Source organism: Aythya ferina (genome assembly GCF_964211825.1).
Source record: "Aythya ferina genome assembly, chromosome: 1".
Taxonomy (NCBI): Eukaryota; Metazoa; Chordata; class Aves; order Anseriformes; family Anatidae; genus Aythya; species Aythya ferina.
In genome coordinates, this window is record NC_140296.1 from 199,629,752 (window position 1) to 199,652,145 (window position 22,394).

At 44.5% G+C, this 22,394-nt stretch overlaps 2 protein-coding genes across 6 annotated transcripts in view; one reads left to right on the forward strand and one right to left on the reverse strand.

The window, feature by feature from the left end:
• Window positions 1-12,495, forward strand: part of DMTF1 (cyclin D binding myb like transcription factor 1) — a 28,306-nt gene extending 15,811 nt beyond the window's left edge. For 4 of the 5 annotated variants that reach the window (XM_084513953.1, XM_084513950.1, XM_084513951.1 and 1 more), the window contains exons 10-17: window positions 194-422; window positions 2,104-2,255; window positions 3,510-3,719; window positions 6,054-6,139; window positions 6,761-6,919; window positions 7,626-8,012; window positions 10,187-10,331; window positions 11,144-12,495. In XM_084513953.1, the coding sequence (XP_084370079.1) occupies window positions 194-422; window positions 2,104-2,255; window positions 3,510-3,719; window positions 6,054-6,139; window positions 6,761-6,919; window positions 7,626-8,012; window positions 10,187-10,331; window positions 11,144-11,253 (1,478 nt within the window). In that variant the 3' untranslated portion in view covers window positions 11,254-12,495. The remainder of the gene's footprint in view (window positions 1-193; window positions 423-2,103; window positions 2,256-3,509; window positions 3,720-6,053; window positions 6,140-6,760; window positions 6,920-7,625; window positions 8,013-10,186; window positions 10,332-11,143) is intronic. The other variant, XR_014691250.1, reaches the window with a different exon arrangement.
• Window positions 12,496-17,801, reverse strand: TMEM243 (transmembrane protein 243). The gene is made up of 4 exons (XM_084513994.1): window positions 17,544-17,801; window positions 14,858-14,908; window positions 14,382-14,486; window positions 12,496-12,996 (listed from the first exon to the last, which is right to left on the reverse strand). Exons 1-4 carry the CDS (start codon window positions 17,619-17,621, stop codon window positions 12,874-12,876), a joined length of 357 nt encoding a protein of 118 aa, XP_084370120.1. The 5' UTR covers window positions 17,622-17,801; the 3' UTR covers window positions 12,496-12,873.
• Between the last annotated feature and the right edge of the window lie 4,593 nt (window positions 17,802-22,394).

Genomic DNA, 22,394 nt, shown 5'->3' on the forward strand with positions numbered 1-22,394 from the left:
GAATGGAAAACTGGAATTATGCACCTATTAAGCAAGAATGGATATATTATAAATTGTCAGTATGAAAGAAAGTAAGAAAGTATGAGTGTTAATACTTGTCTGGATTAGGCAATAACGATAAATATCAGTTGACGTGTTACAGAACAGACAGTATCTGCTGCTGGCTAACTTGGAGGGCTTGTCTCTCTTTCAGGAAAGTGGACAGAGGAAGAAGAAAAGAGGCTAGCAGAAGTAGTTCATGAGCTAACCAGCACGGTACCAGGTGACATTGTCACGCAAGGTGTATCTTGGGCTGCCGTAGCAGAACGGGTCGGAACGCGCTCTGAAAAGCAGTGCCGCTCTAAATGGCTCAACTATCTCAACTGGAAACAAAGCGGGGGAACTGAGTGGACCAAGGAAGATGAAATAAATCTGATCTTGAGGTTTGTTGTTTTAGTTGCTTTTGAAGGTTCAGAATAAGTGATGCTAGCAGGATTCCGTTGGGGTCCCTTTTGCTGGTTTCTTAAACTCTAAAAACTAGAACCCTCCAGAAGTCACTGCTGCATTTACAGTTCCCAGAGATTTATTATTGAACGTATTTTTTGTTTTTTGTTTTTTTAGTGAATTTTAGTGCTCGGGAAAGGTGTCAGATTGAAAACCCTGGAGACTGCAGTCTTCTTTATTCCACAGAACAGGTACAGCACAGGCAGCGACCGTGCAAGCTTCCCACACATTGCCCCACCGATGCGCTTTAACCCTTAACTGGAGGGTAGTTCAGTCTCCCTGCCCGTTCAGTCCTTGGCCTCTCTGCTGAGATGACCAACAAAGGGCAAGTGTGGTGGTGGTTTCTGTGATGTGGACATCTTGTCTACAAAGAACTAAGCCGAGACTGCAAGTGAATTTCATGTAGGCCGCCAAACACTGATGGGATCAGTGCTGATTAGCACTTCAGATGGTTAGATTTGAATTAGCACCCTGGTAGTGAAAAGCTCAGTAACTTTGGAAATCTTTTGCTCTCTCCAGTCCTCCTCCCATTTCAAATGGCTTTAACTCAGGCTTTATAGCCAGGGGATTTTTATGGGTTGATGGGGTGGGAATAAAAATCCAAGACATATAGGGAATCTAAGCATTACTTACAGAGCACTATTCACTAACTTCCTGAAGCTGTTTGAGTTCATAATGAGTACCCTGATTCTGCATTTTAGTATGTGCCGGATATAATTCTTAATATTTCTGTACAAATGGTATCTGTTTAGTCTTAATTCAGATATCCTTAACTCATCCTTCAGAGTTGGTTTTGGTAGCTTTTTTATCCTTTTATTTCTTTTTTTTTTTTTTTTTTAACTAGTGAGAGTATTTGGTACTATTACTTGGTTTATGAAGAGAATTTTTCTTAAATTTTCACAAAAATCCTTTCCCCTCTCCCTGTTCTCCTCTCTTTCATGTGCTCCAGGTACAGATGAGCTGGAGGCAGTTCAGAGAGATTTATAGTATTCAGACAAATTCTGGTAGAACCCAGTGTATGCATAACATCTGCCAGAACTGTGAAGACTGTCCCTTACCTGGAGAGCCTGATGGGTTTAATTTATGAGGAACTGTTTAATATTGTAGCTAACTTCATCTATTTTGGCTAAGAAGCATCTGAGAGGAGGCAAAAATTCATTTTAAGGATGGATGAGTGTTACTTAGGAGAAAACAGAAGTAATTATAACATGAAATTAATTAATTGAAAGCTCAATGTGAATCTCAGGAAACATTTCCTGCCTTGGAGATGTGTTTGGGGAATGGTTTTCCAAAGAAAAAAGATGCAAGCGCCATTGTTTGGAATGCTTAACAATAATCTGATCAGAGCCCTAATGTACGTGTAATAAGGAGAATAACCTTGCATGGCAAGGGGATGGACTGGATCACCTGAGAGATCTAGTCCATCGTCTGTTGTTGATGATTCTGCTTGACCTCTGGCAGCGTGGAGCCTTGGGAGCCTGTCAGTTGCTGAGCTCAGGCGGACCATTCACTAGCATGTCATTTGGCCTCTGTTACATCTGACAAGACCAGAGATGTGCAACAGCCCTTCCAGTCTGGAGGGTAGTTTCTAACAGGTAAATCTGTTCTCTGTCTTGTCAGGATAGCGGAACTTGAAGTTTCTGATGAAAATGACATCAATTGGGATTTACTAGCTGAAGGATGGAGTAGTGTCCGCTCACCGCAGTGGCTTCGGAGTAAATGGTGGACCATTAAAAGGCAGATTGCAAACCACAAAGATGTTTCATTCCCTGGTAATGTACTAGTTGCACACATCTTCTGAAAGCTCCTTTCACAAATGTCAGAGGAATAGGGCTGCATTTTGTTGTCTGCTTAAGCATTGATGGCCCAAGAGCACGTTGCTCCTATACTGGAAGTTACTGGCCCCTTATATCTGCTGGCTAAGTTGCACCAACATCCAGTCCCTTATATGTTTCGATTGAAACAAGCCAAGCTGATTTGTACAACTAAACAGTAGATTTTGCCAACCGCCCTCACTTTGGCTGAAGTGGGAGCACATATCTAAGCAGCTCAGCTGGCAGATCTCATGGTGATGATCTTTGGTATGGAGTGGAGCACAGGGGCCTCTTCAGGTGGGAGAGTCTGGCAGTATCGCTTCAGGTTAGATCTGTTACCTTCAAAATGTTCAACCACCTCACACAGTTTTTATTTTATGTTAATTGTAACAGAACGCAGATCTGTTACTAGCTGTATGGTGAGTAAGAGGGGAAGAATTGAGATTATTAAGCTCCCTTTAGTATGTGTAACTCATAGCTTTCATTCGTGGTTAGAGAAACCAGTGCCTGACACAGGATATTTCAGTTGACATGAACTTTCATTCAGTCCTCCTTTTCTCTGTGTCGGAGAGAGGGGAAAAAAGTCAGAGACACAGAAATGAGGTGTGTAGCAGTTCCCTTATACTGAATGCTAGAAAAACAGGACTCAATTTTTGTTACCTTGTATATTTCAACTGCTCCCTCAGTGGGACCAAAGTAATAGTAGGGAAGGTAGGTGGGTGCTTTTGTTGGAGCAGTGGGCCACTGTGTGTGCAGATGAAGAATTGCAGTGTAGCTGCTGAGATGAATTCTGTTTCTCGGTCCCCTTTTCCACTGACAAGTCTGTCAGTCTCTCAAATCAAATTCCATCTTTTGTAAAATTGGAGGTTTTATTTGTGATAGTGGCATTACACAGCCAGTGGTACGGCATTTAATTACAACTTGGGAGGATATTATGCTTGTTCTTGAAGAGGTCCAAAAGGTTAGGAGCTTTTCTGTATTTTCCAAGCATTTTAAAATGTCTAGGTTCCTTGAGAAAGCCAGGTTCACTCCGGTGGTTAACTGTAAAGGTCTTGTATATATGTGCTAAATGTGTAGTTGAAAAATCTCTGAATTGTTTAGGTTCCAAATTCAGGAAGATTTTGCTGTTTTTCTCATCTTGGTTAAATCTCACATGCACAATTTCAAATGTCCTTCTTCAACGTACTTTAGCATCAGTGTTCTTTCTCTCAGTACTTATAAAGGGCCTTAAGCAACTGCATGAGAACCAAAATCCAGGACAACAGCTTTCTGAAAACAGATCTGGAGGTGGATTACCAAACACTAACTCCACTTCGGGGGTTCAGCACGTGCAGATTCGGGTGGCTCGTTTAGAGGAGAATGCTGGCAACGCTTCAAGCCCAATGACAGCTTTGCAGATCCCAGTCCAGATAACACATGTCTGTAAGTAGCTGAAATGCATGGCTCATTGTCCTCTAATGAAACCTAAAGCATTCTTTTGTTAAAAAGGTGAAGGAGGAGTTAGTTCTGCTGTGATCAACTTCAGATAAGGATTCCTGGATTCCGTTTCCCCATTTCTAAATTCGTTAGGCAAATTTAGGCACTTCTGTGACAGTAGGCCCTAGAAGCTGCAATTGGAGCAGCTGCACCCAGGGGTTACATCTCTCTACATGGACAGAAGAGCATGCCACATAACGTGTTCTTTCCAAAAGCCTCTTCTGAAAAGGCTTCTTGAGAACATACTGAAGTCTGTTAATGAAGATGCAGAATATAAGTGTAATCTACCAGTTTCTTCCGATAACTCTTGTCCGTAGCAAGGAATATAATGTACCAGATCTCCTTTTGTAAAATGCAGACACCTCTATGCCTAACATCTGATGGAGGGGCATTGAAGCAAGAAGGAATATAATATTTTTTTCCAGTCTTGTTCTGCATTATTCAGTTACTTCTAAGCACAGAGAGTCTGGAAGGCATTAGTCGCTGTGTCACACAGATGAGTTTAGCTGATGATCTGCCCTAACCAATCTGCTCTAACCACTTTTTTTAAATTGTTGCTTCCCATCCTCTTAAGGATGAGCTTTGCTCATTAGCAAACATTTGTTACCAGCTCTACCCCGACTGTAGTGCTTATTGTTTGGTTTTGTAGCTAATCTTAAGTTACTCCAAGCCAGTCACCCCATATGCAGCCTGTCTTTTCCATTGTCTGCTGTTCTTAAGTGTGTCATTTGTGAATTTTATTAAGAATATTTGTTGCTTCAGTCTTGCTGATTAAAATGTTAGCTAATAGGGCTTCAGCATGTGAGTAGAAAGGCATTTGGTAACTAATTTTCTGTTTATAATTTCATTCGATTAGCCAGTCTTAATGAATTTAAGTGCCATCTTCATTTTGTCTCATTTATTTCTTAATTCGAATTCCATGCAACGTCAACCCAAGAACTTTTTACCTGCAGTAACAGATCTGTAGTCTCATACTCTCAGCCAATTTTGGTCAAAGCTACTGGTTTTTGATGAGCCAGCTGGTATTCTGTAACCCTTAGTGTTTTCTGTAATCCTGTAGTGGGAGTTTTGTGATCTCACTTGCCTTTGCATCTGCCTAACAAGTCTCTTCCCCGTGTTAGTGTGCTTTCCTGAAGAATTTGTGTTTGTCTAATCAAAGTGAATGTTGTGTCTTGTCTGCCTTTTTCTCAATCCCTTGAGAGCTGAACCTGTTAATTAGCCAATTTCAGCTGCATATGAGAGAAGGCTCAGCATTTCAAAGGGGTAATTCCTATAAGCTTTATAAACATAATTGGCTAGGTAACAGACAGGCTGCATTTTACAGCTGTCTGCTACTGGATGTCAGGAAATCTGCAGCAGGAAACTTTGAACATGCCACTACATTAATCAAAATTGGAGCTCCTGTCCTCTTAGAGACCAAAATTAGTCTACTTTGAAGCCACAGATTGTGAGATGGAAAAATTTCCAGTGCTTGTAGCATTGCTGTCTTTATTAAGTAGGTATTTTGCCCTTCTAGTATTTATGGCATTACTGGTACTGATATAAAGAATTAATTTGCCTCCTGCCTTCTGGAACTTGTGAGTTTTTCAGGAATTAAAAATCATCATTATGGTTCTGAACAGCGTTTTCAATGCTTTTTAAAGCCTTATGTGTGACCTGTTTTTACCTGGAGATCTTGAAATGTCTGATACATAAACTACCTTTAGTGGTTCTCGTAGCTCCTTTTAATATTAATGAGAATAATTAAATAATTACCTGTGATAGGAATACTTACAGCTTTTATACCCTTCAACCACAACACACAAGATACGCAAATACCTTGGGGAAGGAACATCTGATGTTTCTGCAGTGATGGACATACTGCAGAAGGCAGAAAAGGTTTTTTTATTAAAAAAAAAAAAAAACAAAAAAAAAAAGAGAGAACAAGTAGTCTGTGAGAGTCATAGCAATATTAGACCTGACACCATGTAAAAAATAATAATACTAATCCAAAGGATATTGTTGCACCAGAACCCCGTACAAACTTCATTATACATCTTAAGTAATTAGATGATGTCAGGTAACTTTATTGTTTGCCTTTTCTCCCTTGGAACCTTTACGTAGTATTGTATCTTAAGTACCAATTAGAATAACTTGTCGTTAGGATCGCCGTGGTTTTCTTTTTTATATTACTGGAATTAACAATACCCTGCTGTGTAGCAATTACAGTGCTATGCTCTCTGCAGGGCTGAAGCACTTTGGTTTACACACTTAACCTTTCTTTTTTTCTTCCTTTTGCAGCCTCAACAGATTCCCCTGCTGCCACTGTTGACTCCGAGACCATAACATTAAACAGTGGAACACTACAGACCTTTGAGATTCTTCCAGTAAGTAAGAGAGAACTGGTATCTGTCACTGTGGTTTTTGTGTTAAGCACAGATACATCATAGTCTGTGGAACTGGGCATTAAAAAAAAAATGGAAAGAGGAATTTAACAGATCTAAAACTGAGAAGTTCAAAGCAAAGTGTATTTCCAAAATAATGTGACATACTAGGGATGTGAAATAAAATGTGAGTTAAATGCTTTAAATCTGTCTCAGTGCATTAGTGCTATAAAGTTTTCTTTTGTGCTTGTGTTCTGTTGAAATCTGACATGAGACAATTCCCAGCACGTAAAGATTCTTAGTTCTGTTGTACTACAACTTACAGCATTTTTTGTCTTCCATCTCGATGTTAAGAGTAAATTTAATTTATTTCTTACCTGCTGTTGTACAGCATAACACATACAGTCTGTTAGCCTTAGTAGATGTTTCAGTAGCCTAAAGCTGTAGCCAAGTTTGTTTCTCCTTCTGGAGTGCAGTACAGGAATCAGAGCAGTAGGCACTGGGCTTCTGTTTGTTTTATTCCAGGGGAATTACAGTGGGGCTAGCTGCTGTAAATAAGCATGCTCCGAGTGCGGCACAGGAAATCAGCGTGTTTGGGTATTAAACTTGTGTTGTCTTCTGCAGTCTTTCCACCTCCAGCCTACTGGAACACCAGGCACCTACTTATTACAGACGAGCTCAAGCCAAGGCCTGCCTTTAACGCTGACCGCTAGTCCTAACTTGACCCTGACAGCTGCTGCTGCTCCAGCCTCCCCAGAACAGATCATAGTTCATGCCTTATCTGTATGTATTTTGAGCAGTGAAATGACTGAAGTTTGGGCAGTGGTAGGGAGGGGAACGTAATAGTTCAGGGGCCTGCCTCTATTTGCCTGTAAAATTTGAAAAGCAGTCAAATCATAACAGCATTACTTCACTTAAATTGCTGAAACATGAGCATTTCTTTTTTAATCGTTTTTAAACACTCTTCAAGTTGCTTGAAAACTTAGCATGGTTAGTTCTTAGTGTGGCAGAACAGGATGTCTCCATCTAGTGGCTTGTCCCAGCAAAACAAAATACAAATTTCCTGATGTCTCCAGTTATTCTTACGAGCCTGTGCTCATGTTCTCAAAACCTACAGTGCAGTGCTAGTCTTTGTTAGAGGGTGGGAAAGAGGAGGAAACTGAAGACTGAATAACAAATGTGATGCAAAAGGGGGGAAAAAAAAAGCTCTATAATCTTCAGAATCCACAGCAATCCTCACCTGAATAGTTGCTTGTGTTTCATACTGTGTCTGTATTTCATTTGTGAATTACAGAACAGTTGACACAAGGATAATGGATGATCTGGGTTGACATTCTATACACATAGACCTCAAAGTTATGCTTAGCAATTACTTTGAATTCTTTTGCTTCTGTTTGCTGAAAGATGTGAGGATGCTGGGAGGAAAAGAGTCTCTTAAGTGTTTTTTTGTTTGTTTCTTTCTTTTTTTTTCTGCACATACTGCTTACAGCCAGAGCACTTGTTAAGTACAAGTGACAATGTCACAGTACAGTGCCACACACCAGGTGTCATCATCCGCACTGTTGCTGCTGAAGACATCTCCTCCTCTGTCACTCAGGCAGAACTTACTGTTGATTCAGACATTCAGCCAGCTGACCTGACAGATCCTCCTGACGCCCTAGAAACAAACAGCTTCCCAGACGACATCCATCAGTCCAAGCTCAGCGATGAAGAGCAGGCAGCCTACAGTGAAGGCGATGCCTCAAAATTCAGCAGCAGGAATAGGAGTGAGCTGATGGATGGAGTTATGGTAAAAACTGAAGAGGAGATTTCGGATGCCAACCTGAAACCAGAAGAGGATTCTCACTCTGATTTACCCAGCACCTACGTCACTGAGGTAAGGGACTGCATGATACCTGATCCTTTTCCCTCTCTGTATTCAGAAGGATTTCATTGCATCTTTGACCTTTATGTTAAGCTATTCATGTGAATGTCAGTGATTTAATGCGTATCATAGCTCCAAGAGCATTTTTTTTCAGATCCTCTGTCTCTGAGCTTTGTTAATATGTTATGGCTGTGAAAGAGGTAGGATTTAATTTGGAACTCAGGCTTAGATGTGACTTCATTGTGGGCACTGAATCCCTCCCTAGCTGTGGAGCTGCTTCTCTACTCAGGGTACTCCTGAGGGAGGGCAGTGGAAAGTGGTGGTATTTGTAGCACAGAACAGCTGTCTTTGTTACCATTTGGTGCTGTTACTTTCAGCCAGGCTGATAAGTGTATGATGCATGCACTTTACAGGTAGATAGTCTGCTGATCAGTGGAGGTGAGATAGAATATTCAGCTGTTGTCCTGTGAATCTAATAATGTATTTCTAGGGGCACACAGTTTCCACTTTGAGGACTTCTATTAAACAGTGTACTCCCAGTTAAGTATCTGTTAAATGGGACTGAGAAGCATTTAAGTCATCTATCTCTCTGACCTTGATTTTATTCAGCTTCAACACCTCAGGTGCAGAAACAAATTTATCCAAATGATTTCATGCATTTGGAGTGTTTATACTAAATTCCTCCATTTTTCTTTTGCTGAAACTATCATAATGAATAAGGCAAAGAAAACAGATACTAAAATGAATGTAACTCTACTTAGTAGGTAGAAAATGCGTCTTTCTCTTGAAGTCTGATTAGGTTAGACTGTGGAAAGAGATGAATTAGATTTGAATACCACCTCCTGTTCTCCAGAACAGTGCACTTTACTGTTGCTGTAATTCTGCTTTATATCCATGTTGAAAAATCCATTGTTAATACGTTTGGACTTAGTTAACCTTTGTCTTTGCAAAAGTAAACAGACACTGCCAGACATTATGCTCTTACCAAGAGGAGGATCACTACCTCTACAGTCTGCTGCTACACAGGTGTTTGGCTCCTGAATACATCAAAGCAGGGGATTTTCTATTATCTCATAATTGAAATGGTTGTGATAAAATTCTCAGCAGTTGAGGCAGCCCATCCACTTTCTACTCTGTTTAAAAATGCAGCTTCTCAAGTTGGAATTGGTAAATTTCTGCAAAAAGCAGAGTTCCTAATTGAACTTTGCAGGAATCATTTATAGCTAGCAGAGTATCAAGAAGTACTAAACTTCCTGTACAGAAGAGTAAACTGAGTTTATAATTCTAATTTGCTTTCTCCTTCTAGTCACGTTCAAGTTTGATGTGTGTGCTTAAATTCCAGGAAATAGAGACTGTCTGTGAGTTTCTAAATGAAAAGTTACTCTAGAAAGACATACCTAAATGTTGCTTTCTCTAAGTCAGTGTTATTTTTATGCACTTGCAAGTATTATATTGGCAGTGTGGGTATGGGTGGTGGGAAGTAAGCAGCTGTGCTGCAGAGTTCTGTTATTTCTGACTGGGAAAGGTGCCCATTTGTCTCAATGGTGTGTTTTTTCACACCTCCTTTTCTCAGTTCTAAGCCGTGCTGCTTATTGTGGGCAGGTTCAGCTGTGTTCTCTGCACAAAGCTGCTTTTGCAGGTCAGGCATACTGTGCCTTGAAGTAAAAAAGTTTGGAGCCACCCTACTGCCAGCAAGCTATGGGACAAGGCACAGCAATTCAAATCAGTCTTCTGAGCTGTAAAAACTTGTCACAGAGGCAGGAGTTGTGAAACTAAGTTATTAAGTTCAGGTAAAGTTAGCACATTTGTGGAGCTGGGAGACGCTGTAAAGGTATTGCTTCAGTCTCTCAGAACATCTAGGCAGCAGGTAGTGGGCAAGATTATTCCTGTTTATAGACAGAGTATCTGACTTACATGGGAACATTTTATCACCACCATGCAGTCTGTCATTTCCTCTCCCCATGTCCTGTACTGCTCACAGGGTAGAATTCCTCTTACCTCATTTTAGATGCGCACACTAGGATGAAACGTATCTTATGTGAAGTAATTAGCTCAGATGTTGACATTTCAATTTAATGAGGTAAAATTCATCCAGGGAGTCTACTTATTATGGCTGGCCAAAGTAGGTTTTTCAGCACATGCTACCAAAAATGCACTCTCATGTCCTGTCCTTCTGTATTGTGCAGGACCTGGGCTCTCCAACGATAGAACAAGTTGATCAGCCTACGATAGATGATGAAACTGTGCTTATTGTTCCTTCCTCCCATGGTTTTATTCAAACGTCAGATGATATAGACAGTGAATCGGTGTTGCCCCTAACAACCTTAACAGGTATGTATGTGTATTTGATGCTGGAGCTAGCGTTCACTACATCAGTATAGCACTTCTGAGTTCTTTTAAACAATGATCTTTGTCTTCTCTTGAATTATTTTCCAAAGCATTGCTTTGAAACTTTAACCACGTTGATTACCCCACTTACTTCAGTAGAAGTTGAATAAAATCTCGGCCTCGTGGGAAAAGCTGAACAGCAGCTGCTTCATGACTTCACTGAGCTGTTTCCATTGCCCTTGAGCCTTGAATTAGTACACACAGGCTAATGAGTAACTCTGGTGTGTGTTTCTTCATACCTGTGCTGGAATGAAATTGGTTTCTCATCTGAGAGAAAACCAGAGGCATCAGAAACGCAGTTACTCTTGATAAACCACTCGATAAGCTCTCATGGTGAGGGGCTGGGCTCTTTGGGGTGTTTGCACAGCACTCATCTGGAGGGGCTTGCTAGCTTTGCTCCACTTCCCCATGCCAAGAGTCATCTTAGGCTTAGAAGCAGCATTAGATGTGTTCTCCCAGTGCTGCTCCTAACAAATGCTCCTTTCTGGAGGAAGGATCTCAAGCAAAGTCATCTGAGGATCAGCCTTGGGCCTGATACAGTAATACCTGGTGAATCCAAACACGAGTCACACTGGTTGCATCCATGTTAGTCGTGGCTTCCCTTGAAACTTGAAATGGAGAACTGACTAGTTTAATGGAGTAACATTCCTTAAAATTGTTTCAAAGCTCAGATTGCACTTCTGTCCTGCGTATTTTATGTCTTGTTACAATGGAACAGTAAATAATGAGTTCTGATGTACTGTGTCTCCTGCCAGATCCTATCCTACAGCATCACGGAGATGGGTCACACATTATTGGCTCATCACTGGGCAGTCCTGACTTGGAAGATTCAAAGGACGTTGAAGATTTAGTGAGCTGTCACTGAAGGAAGCAGCAATCGTGTCCATTTTGTATCGACCATGTTCGCATTGTGGAATTAGTTGCAACCCTGTGCCACGTTTCCAAAGAAAGCAGTCAGTCCGTGTCTTTAAACAGAACCTTACAGTTTGAGATGACTACAGTGCACTTTTCCTGCTCAGGCTATTTTACCTCATTTGTAAAGGGTTACAGAGCAGCCAGCCGAAGCCTGATGTGCGACGTTTCAGCCAGGGCGTTTCAGTGTTTTGACAGAAGCCCTGTTGGATTACTCAGTGCTGGGATCCATGTGGTCAGTTCTGATTTGACTTTCTGGTAGTGTGCTGAACCACACACCCTGAAAACTGGACAGAAGTCAAGGGTTGTGGACCGTAGCCTCTTTGTGCCGCAGCAAGAAGTGGTTTGCACACGTTTCATGAAGAATGGGTGAGAATTTCTGCACTTACTGACTTTTGTAATACATGGAGCAAGACTGTTACATTTCAGGAAGAAATGTATTCCATCAAAGACTTCAGGGAGCATGGGCAACAGTGTAAAGCCATGGTCTGCGTTCCCATCTCATCTGGCTTATCAGTACATCTGCGGCGTAGGACTCGAGACTGATGCTTATCGGGTTGGCCTGGTCTGCTTGTTCCTGAGCAGTCCGTTGCTGGCGACGGACAGAGCTCAGAAAGATCACTTTTGGAAAATGTAATTATTTTTTTTCCTTCATCACTACAGCAAGCTGAACAAAAAGGGAAGGCCTGTAGAAGAGGGAAGCTGCTGGAACCCACCAGCTTCTCCCTAAACTCTTTTTCTTTTTGCAGGTTGTTGTGAGCAGGCTGGAACGTTTGTCTCTCGCTGTTTACATGACACTACCAGCCACCTCTCCGGAGGTGATTTATGCAGCAAGTTACAGGATGGGGGGTGGTGAGGAGGTGGCAAAGTCGTGGAGAAAGAGCTCTGTGAGAATTTGGGCACAGGGCCTGAAGGCAGAGGAAGCCGATTAATTCCTACATTCAAGGACTGAAACAGACACTAGGCTGAGCAGCAGCCTGCTAGCTAGGGATTGAAAGAAGAAGCTATAGAAATTAAAGACTCGTGTATAAATTATTTTATTTATTTCTGTAATTAGCTCTTCATAATCAGGAGTTGGTCTTTTTCAGTCTGTGGTTTTGTTAATGTGAAAAACAAGTTGTAGTTTCAAATTGTTGCCTAGGGAACAGAAATAATTGTATATTCAGTTTAAACAAAATAAAGAGTATTTGTCTTATGTAACTGTAAGATGCCATTTATTTATACTGCTACAGATCCTTGCAATGCTGCAGTTTATTTGTACAGTAATAAAAAATGCATTTTTTTTTCCAAAATGAAAAAGCTTGTGCCATTCTGAAACGTCAGTACAACTGGAATGTTCATTAAGTGCAACAGTAGCTCTTCAGAAAAAAGCAGAATGTCACATCTTATGGCAATAATTCTCCCCGCCAAGAGGGACATTACATATACATTTACATGAAAATCATGTACTGATTGATCCTTGCACAACCCATTTCTTTCCTCTCAGGCTGATTGTCTTCACTTCAACAGCTCAGGTAGAGCTGAGAGCTGAGCTGAAAGCAGTCTGGTCGGTGCTGGGCATTCCCCGTGTCCATCATTTACCCACTTCATGGAAGTACAGGTTGGCACATATACACAGCATGACGATAGAAAATAATATATAGTAAATCAGGTTCCTGAATTTAGGTTCCAGGTCTCCTTGTCGATACCAGTAGATCTAGAAGAATGAATGAGTTTGTATTACTTAAAAGTTCCAGATATTTCTTCTTAGGAAACTTTCTATAGTAACTGAACTGGCAATTTCTAAAGTTGAATTGTATTTTTTTTTTTTAATTTTTTTTGAACAACCTAGCTCTCTGCCTAACAAAGACTAAGCTCAGAGTCCAGCAAATTTTCTTAACCATTGAGAAATACCATCTATGTCTTACCATACTTGTGGAATACACCAACAAGAATTTGGCAAGGTGGTTCCCCCCAAAACATAGCTGTCGGTGAAATTAGGGTGCCAGGTTGCCTAACACACGGGTCGTCAGCTTTCTTGAAGAGCTTGTTTGTTTTTTTGACGCTCAGACCTGGCTACAGCCAGCTCTTTGAGGACAAATGGGACAAATGCAGCATTTCACCCTACGCCATCTGTCTTGCAGAGACAACCAGCCATGGAACCAGAGGCACTGACCAGGTGTCACAGAGCAGCTTCCCAGCTTACCCAGCAGCAAGGGACAGGGCCTCAGTGAAGGAATTTTCCCAGATGACAGCTGGCAGAAGGAGCTCCGAGTAGGAAAAGCTACAGCAGAGGGAGGAGGCACTCGGTATGGTGACCTTCCTTTTCCTTCAAAATCCAGCAGAAATAAAACTCAGCAGCAGTTGGCTTAGCACGCTGAGCTCTGCGGTGCCAAAACTGCTCACCTCTCTGTCATTGACATGTTTTTCTGCATCCTTCCCCTCTTTCCCCGGCAGTGGCCTCACAGAATACGAACCGTTAGGGATTTGCCTACCAAATGAGTCACAGTGGGACTCCTCAACAAAAACTGCAAGCTGCTCTCAAGGCCATGTAAATATAGCTGGTCATTTAGGGCCAAGGAACGTGTGGTTCAAGGTAAATACCCCAGTGCATGTTGTTGTGGAGTATAAATTATTCCTGTTGTTGCAATGACACTCCTAAAGTCTCACCAAGATAACTGCCACCAGAGTTTCCCAATATTAATTACAGATTGTGCCTGCACTCTTCCTTGAGCAGCTGCTAATTAGCAGCAGTAAGCTTGTTGTGCAAATGCTAAAATAAACCTGACAATAAGCTGATTGTAAAAGGATAACTAGTGGTACAGCTACAAAAAAAAAAAAAATGAGGCCTACTGAAGTTTCTGACCCATTCAAAGAGCTTAAAATTTAAGGGGAAAGGTGAAGTCTGTAAGTGCCTGCCCCTGCTCCGCTCACTGCAGCTCCTCTTCCCTTTCTGGGAGGAGAAATCTGGTGCTGAGGGACCTGGAGCTGGAGTTGATATGGGCTGGCAGGCTCCTCTAGGGGAGTGTAAAAAAGGCACCCCGTAAGTCAGATTTTACTCATATTTCATCCAGTCATGCAGGTAGGCAGGGTGGTACTTACAAGTATGCCGGCAGAAATGCAACACAGGGAGATGCAGAAAGCGAAAAATACGTTCACGGGTTTTGGAGGTAGTTGTGGGAAGACAAAAGCACTGATGAGAGTGACCTGTATGGGGGAAAACACAAATAAATGTTTTGCTCTCTCCATCCTTCAGGTCTGAGAAGATGAGAGGCCCTTCATGACTGCTGGGGCACCACAGCTGCCTGCCAGTCTCTCCTCAGACCCTTGCACAGGCAACAGCCAGATCTTAAATCATGGCAGGAGATCAAATGGCTTGAGGGAAGACATTCTCCTTCCCATCTTGGCAGAGTTTCAAAAGACAGGCCCCGTAGTTACACCTGGACCCCAAACCACTTCAGTCAGTGAAGTTTTGCTGTCCACTGCTGGGAGGAGCTGTGGTTTCCCCCAGGAGCTCTGGTGTCCACCTCGTCGCCTACGGGAGGCACGAAACACAGGCAGGGACACGGGATACTTACCACGAGCAGCAAGGACGTCAAGCCGCCGACAACTAGATTGATGATTCTGTCCTGAGGAGAGAGGAGAATTACACACACATGAGAAAAAAAAATAATGCAATAAACTATGGGGTTTGTTCCTCCACGTAAAATCAGACCGTTTGTGCTCCTACACCTCGGGAGCTGTCAAGAAAACCACCACAGAGTCCAAAAAGGGAGCTGTGAGAAATAAATCCAGACCAGGTTAGCAGAAGCAATGAACAGGATGAAATGCAGCATCACCACCTCCCTGCGAGCACACTGACTCCTGCAGCTGGGCTCTTCCACCGGAGCTAAACCCCAGAGGTAGCTCTGGTCTAGGAGAGGCCCATGGTTTTCCTCTGCCGAGCCCACGAAGCTGATTTTACAGAGGGGGGACGGAGTTGACGCTTGGGCTCAGCTCCCTGCTGCCAAAAAGAGGCGGCAGGAGGTCGGCAGCTGGGTCATCACACCACGGGGAGAGAGCTTTGCAAAAGCAGAGCAGCAACAAGTGGCCATCCCGTGTAACCCACCTAAGGCCAGGCTTTCCCCACGGTGAAACCCGAGGGTGCTAAATTTTTTCCAAACATGCAGCCGGCAGAGCGAGGTATTTCAGGAGCTGGAGCTTAGAGCCCCTGACCCCGCAATCCCAGGCTCGGCAAAAGCAGCGAGAGGCTGCAGCTCCGGGCGGCTTAGAGCAGCAAAAAGGTTAAAAATACACGAGCAGGAGGCCGAGGCGGTTAAGGGGATTGGGGATGACGGAGCCTTTCACCTCCGGGTCGTGTCCCAAAGCGTGGCCTGCCCGCGAGCTGGCTTCAGCCCCACACCACCTGCTTGGGGACCAGGAGAGCAAGAAGGTGAGAGGAGGTCCCAAACCCCTTTCTGCACATCTCCGTGGTCCTTCCCACCCTGCAGGCAGGCTGAGAAGCCCCCAGCCCCATCCCATGGCCAAGGCCGCCCTGTGCCAAGAAGCAGATCGATGCCCCAGCACCTCACCATGCCCGTGCACTTCTCCCTCCAGACCCGCTCCCGTTTTGAGGCAAAGTTCACCGGTTTTGAGACAATTCCCAGCTCCGGACCTCTCCGGCGTTTGTTCCTAAGCAACCTCCGGGAAATCCCGAAGGAACCATTCAGCCCCGCACAGGGAGCCTTTGTCCCTCTGCCACCGAGAGACCACTCGCTGCCTGTCCCCTACAACAGCTTTCCCCCAAAAAATTCATAAATAAAAATCCTCAGGGCCCTATCAGATGGGCAGGGGGTGCCATACAGGATGCTGGATCCACGTCCGAGCACGTGAGCTGATGTGCAGAATTTCTTATTTTCCGCTACCCATTGCAAGCAGAGCCGCAACCGCAGAGAGAAGGGGATCAAAGGGATCAAAGGGGAGAAAAGGGATCAAAGAAGGGGAACCGCAGAAGTCCAGGATCAAAGGCTGGACCGGGGACGGAGATTTTGGGGTTTGGCAGAGGACCGGCACAGCTAGTCCTGCTGCCAGGCTCCGGTGCCACCACTGAGACCCCAGGACCTGCCCGGTTATGGCAGCTTCCCGAAACCCTATTTGTGGCTTCCCCAAATCCCCCAGCTGTGAACCGGCCACCCCACACACACCCTCACCCCTCATCCATCCCATTGTAGGTCCCAAGCCCCCAGCAGGGTCCCATTCTGCACCCCAACCCAGGAACAAGCCCATATAATTTCGGCTCTGGATCCAGGAACCACCTGCAGCCCCAGTTTTGGGGATTTAGGAGGGAGTCTGACCCCATAAACATCCCCATGCCCCAGCTCCCGGCCCCCACCCCAAAGCTGGGAGGCTTTGGGGGATTACAGGGGATTGACACCTGCGGAGCCAGCGCCGCCGCACGTCACCCACCGCAGTGCACCCCGGATTGACGGGGGGGGCACCAAAGGGAGTCCCCCAGCAAACACCCCAAAAAATCAGCAAAATGCAGCTCAGTGGGGTCACAGCCCCGGGGGTGGGGGGACAGGACAAACCCCTTCCCTAAACCTTGGGGCTCCCCACACCCGGAGCTGCTGCTCCCCATCGGGGCTGGGGGCTCAGAGGGTGCTTTGGGGGCATTATTTGGAAGTTTGGGTTTTATTTTTTGGAGGGGGGATTTGGGGAGCTTCTCTTTTATTTGGAGAGGGGATCTGGCTTCGGGGGATTATTCTGGAGCTGCATTTTTTATTTCTTGGGGGGGGGGATACAGGGCGGGACATTTCTGTATTTTTGATTTCAGGGACTAATTAGGAGGGGGGCTGCGGGGGTTTAATTATTCATTTATTTATAATTTTGGTCATTCAAAGGGTGTTTTTTTCTTTTCGGATTTGGGGGTTTGGGATTTGTTTTTTGGGGGGGGGGGGGGTTCCTTTTTTTTGTTTTTTTTCCTTTGGGGGCAGCTTCGCTGCTGTCCCAGGAGGTGGGGGGGGGGGGGGGGGAGGGTGGATTCTTTCTTATTTTGCGGATTTTCCTCGTTTGTTCCCCTGCTTAATTAATTCCGCTCTCGGGCAGCCCCTCTCCATCGGGCAGGGACCTGGGGGGGGTGTCCAACCCCCAGATCTCTCACAGCGCAGCAGGGGCGCATCACTGGGGACCCCTCCCTCTGCCCTTCCCCTCCCGGGGGGGGCTGCATCCCACCTCGGGGGGATCCCTCCTCCGTTTTGGGGCTGCCCCCCCTGCCCACCCCCTTACCCTGGCCGATGTCTCCCCGAAGAGGGGCCGGCTGTCCGGGCCGCCGGTGCCGTAGGTGCGGGCGGCGAAGCCCTCCATGCTGCGGGGGGGGCCGCGGCCTCATGCTGCGCCCCGCTCCGCACCGCGCCGACACCGCCACCGGCGGGCCCGCAGCTCCCGGCACGGCTCGGCACGGCTCGATACGGGACGATACGGGGCGATAGGGCTCGATACGGCACGGGAAGGCTCGCTACGGTACGGCCCCTCTGCAGGGGGGGCTGCGCCGCCCGGCCCCGCCCGGCCGCTGCGCGCACACGGGGAGGGTACCGGGGGGGGAGGGAGGGAGGGGAGCTGGTGCTGCTGCTTCGGTGGGGTTTGGTTGTGGTGGGTTTGGTTTTATTTATTTTATTTTATTTTATTTTATTTTATTTTATTTTATTTTATTTTATTTTATTTTATTTTATTTTATTTTATTTTATTTTATTTTATATTTTATTTTATTTTATATTTTATTTTATTTTATTTCTTTTCATTTCTTTTATTTTTTATTTTATTTCATTTAATTTAATTTCATTCCATTCCATTTCATTTCATTTTATTCCATTTTATTTCATTTCATTTTATTCCATTTTATTTTATTTCATTTTGTTTCATTATTTCTCTATTTATTTTATCTTATTCCAATATTCCAAAATTCCAAATTCCATTTTATTTCATTTCATTTCATTCTATTGTTTTTCATTTCATTATTTCATTTCATTTCATTTCATTTCATTTCATTTCATTTCATTTCATTTCATTTCATTTTATTCTTTGTATTTCTATCCTATTCCTTTCCTTTCCTTTCCTTTCCTTTCCTTTCCTTTCCTTTCCTTTCCTTTCCTTTCCTTTCCTTTCCTTTCCTTTCCTTTCCTTTCCTTTCCTTTCCTTTCCTTTCCTTTCCTTTCCTTTCCTTTCCTTTCTTTCCTTTCCTTTCCATTTTCTTTCATTTTCTTTCATTTCATTTTTCATTTCATTTTTCATTTCATTCACTCACTTATTTATGTATTTCATTTCATTCTACTTCATTTCTTTCCATTATTTCATGTCATTAATCCCTGTCATTTCACTATTTCATTTTATGACCATGTCGCGCACAGGGACAGGCCCCCCAGGGACGCGGTCACAGCACTGAGCCTGTCGGAGTTCCAGAAGCGTTTGGACTTTGCTCTCAGTCACATGGTCTGAATTTTTGGGTAGAGCTGTGTGGGGCCAGGAGTTGGACTCGATGATACTTCTGGGTCCCTTCCAGCTCAGGATATTCCATGATTCCGTTATCTTATTCCATTTCATTTCACTCTGAGCACCTGTCGTGTGAGGACAGGCTGAGGGAGCCAGGCTTGTTTAGCCTGGAAAAGAGAAGACTGAGGGGAGACCTCATCAGTGTGTATAAATATCTGAGGGGAGGGTGCCGAGAGGATGGGGCTGGTCTCTTTTCAGTGATGCCCAGTGACAGGATGAGAGGCAATGGGCACAAACTGAAGCACAGGAGGTTCTGGCTCAATATTTGGGGGCACGTCTCTGCTGTGAGGGTGATGGAGCACTGGGACAGGTTGTCCAGAGAGGCTGTGGAGTCTTCTTTGGAAATACCCAAAACCCACCTGGATGCCATCCTGTGCAACGTGTTGTAGGTGATCCTGCTCAGCGGGGTGGTTGGACTCGATGATCTTCAGAGGTCTTTTCCAGCCTCAGCCATTTGGGAATTCTGTGGTTTTATCTTATTCTTCCCTTCCCTTCCCTTCCCTTCCCTTCCCTTCCCTTCCCTTCCCTTCCCTTCCCTTCCCTTCCCTTCCCTTCCCTTCCCTTCCCTTCCCTTCCCTTCCCTTCCCTTCCCTTCCCTTCCCTTCCCTTCCCTTCCCTTCCCTTCCCTTCCCTTCCCTTCCTTCTTCTTTTCCATTAATTTTCTATTATATTCTACTTTATTTTATTTTACTCTATTCTACTTTATTCTACTTTACTCTGTTCTATTCTATTTTACTCTATTCCATTCTATTTTACCCTATTCTACTTTATTCCATTTCTTTTCTTTTTTTTTTTCCTAAAAGTTTCTGGCTTGTGATGCAGAGGGAAATTTGTGCGGCTCAGCGGCAGGAGGCAGGTGAAGGTCACCAAGCTGACTCTAAGAAAGTCGCATTATTTTAGCAAATCTCATTACTGAAGCTGATACCATGATTTCAACAGATTCGTTTTTTATTATTGCTATTGTGGTGGTTTTTTTTTAGACATCTGATGTTGGCAGAGCTCAAAAACGAGCTTGCAGGGTCTCTCTGTTCGCCTGTGTTAAGCACATGAGGTAGATGAATGCAGCGATTACTCCTGGAGCTGAGATTTGTGACAAGGGAATATTTTTGCTCGATCCCTTAGCCAAGGTTTTTGCCCATGCTTGCCAAATGACACCCGGTGCAGACTTCCCCAGCCTCCACTTGGCAGCTAGCTGGCAGCTGCCTTTTCACAACTGAAGATGGGTTTGTGTGCACAAAAACCTGATTATTTTTATTACTTATTTTTTATAACTACATCAGTTGGTCTCACAAAACAACTCTCCTCTTGGATATCCCCGGACCATCATGGCCACATTTCCCCAAGTGCATTTTAGGATGAAAAGAAAGCAATTAAGATGCAGTAAATGTTGAGGCTCCCAACACAGATTTAACTTTTTCATTGAAATTGGCTTTTTTGTTTCCTCCTGACCTTGCTTCCCCATTACTACCTGCTGTCATCTCCAAGACCTCCCAGGGGCTTTGAAAGACAAACCCCACCAAATAAAAGACCAGAAAGAAGCGACAAAGCCACAAATGCTGTGTTATCATTTGGTTGGGGGTCCTGTTGCTGCTCACCCCTCCATCCAAGGTCTCCTTTTAAGCACCGGCCACTGCTCGGAGGAGCTCTGGAGCAAGCGAGCCATGAAAGCAGTCGCTTTTCTTGCGAAACATTTCAGCCACAGAGCTGAAAGTGATGCCAGCTGCTTGGCCCCAGGGCTCGTGCTGTGTACACAGGGGCCCAGCACCACTTGATCTCCACTCAGCCTCTCGTGGTCAACGCGCTCGAAGACCAAAGCACCGCAACATCAAAGCTGAATGATACTGGATTCAAGCAAGGACAGAAAATTACCAAGCTTCCTCCTTCACTTTGTCCTGACTTTGACTTTTCCCCAAGCTGAAGTGTTGGATGGAAAGTCAGAAACACCTCCCGTAACCCTCTGGTGTTTGCTTCCATGCTCACTGTTTGGTGACGGAGGGTCTCCAGGACTCATGGAGAGACTCTTCATGTCACCTTGATCCGCTCAGAAGAAAAATCCCACGGGCTGAGGCATGTTTCCTACCAACATGCAAGTGCTCTTGACCTACAGAAATGTCGCAGTTGGGTTTTCACTGATTTTTCAGCACTTCCGTGTATTCCTGAGCACCCCCTGACTCTGCCCAGGTAAATATCAAGGTTTGTGTCGGGTCTGGCTGGAAGAGAGGGACCGTGGAAGTCCCCTGCATCACGTACTGCATTTATGCTTGGAGTTACAGCTCAAAATGGACACAGCCGTCTTCAACAGCTATTGACTAATCACCAAAATTAAGAACAGATGCAAAATAGAGCCATAACCTGATGAAAACACAAACTATTACTTGAATATGCAAGGCATTAATAGATGAGATGGTGGTGTGGTTTAACCTGGCCGGCAGCCCATGGTTTGCTGGAATATCTCATCTTTTAAATGATACGTGTCTTCTTAACCCATCTGCATCTCCCACCTGGGCCTTGTGTATCAAAACGTAGGGGACACGTCCTGTTAGGAGGCAGCAACCCTCATCTGATGAGTGCAAATCGGACTGAGCCATTAATGCATCAGATTCAAGAGCACACAGCAGATTCAGACTCAGCCGAGCATCTGGTTTCATGGCACAAACAGCTCAATGGATTGTGTCTGTGTCTCTGGACGACACTTGTTTGGCAAATGCTGCATCTTGTTGAGCTGGGACCTCCTCAATAGGACAAATTTGGATCATTAGGTGACAAATGCCCCGTGGGAGCTGGTCTGCTTCTCCATGAAATCCTAGTCCGTGGCAGCAGTTATCTCAGCGAGACCTCTGGTTCGTGCACGTGGTCCTGTTCACGAGTTTCCTTCTCTCTGTCAGGGCACGATGCAGCTGAATTCCTCCGGAGGCTGGAGATGAATGAGTCTTTGTAGCGAGAGTCCGCGGGGAAGGGAAAAACACAAGCTAAGATTCAAAAGTTTCTTTGAGAGATGGTTTATTGAGGGCTGTACGGGAATAACAGCAGTGAGAGCAGCGTGGGCGTATCAAGACTCATCATTTGTTTAGGGACTAGCAGGGATTTCTGCCCCAAGCTGAGATTTGTCTGTCATAAGTGGAAAAGGAGGAAAAAGATTTCTGTGTCAGTCATATGATATTCATGAGCTGATGTGGTATAACAGAGGCAGAGGCTGCTTTGATCCCAGGTGAGGAATTTCCCCAGGAAAAAGGAGTGATTTGTGCCACCGTACAAGGCACCAGTGAGCTTCCATCTGGAGTCTGGGCATCGTTTTTGTCACTCAAGCTAAGGACAGGCTACTCCGTTCTGCAACAGGTCAGAGAGGAGCTCAGTGGTAGGATGGATGACAAGGCAGGGTCTGTCCTACATGGGAGGATGAAAAAGCTCAGCTTGGTTAGCTTGGCAGCAGAGAGGCCAAGAAGGGATGCTGTGGTTTTTATTACACAGCATAGGAAGGGATAAATGCTAGGGAATGAGATAAAATGTTTAAGCTAATGGTTTGTGCTGGCACAGAAACAAATGGCAATGAATGATGCACCTGTAGTACCCTGTTCAGACTGGGAGATTTCT

Bases quoted from the DNA above. Each gene is read 5' to 3' on its own strand.
- TMEM243 (XM_084513994.1), bottom strand. From the start codon at position 17,621: ATGGAGGGCTTCGCCGCCCGCACCTACGGCACCGGCGGCCCGGACAGC. The intron at 14,909-17,543 runs GTAAGGGGGTGG...CTCTCTCCTCAG, and splicing joins TCGGGGAGACATCGGCCAGG to GACAGAATCATCAATCTAGT. The intron at 14,487-14,857 runs GTAAGTATCCCG...TCCCCCATACAG, and splicing joins TGACGTCCTTGCTGCTCGTG to GTCACTCTCATCAGTGCTTT.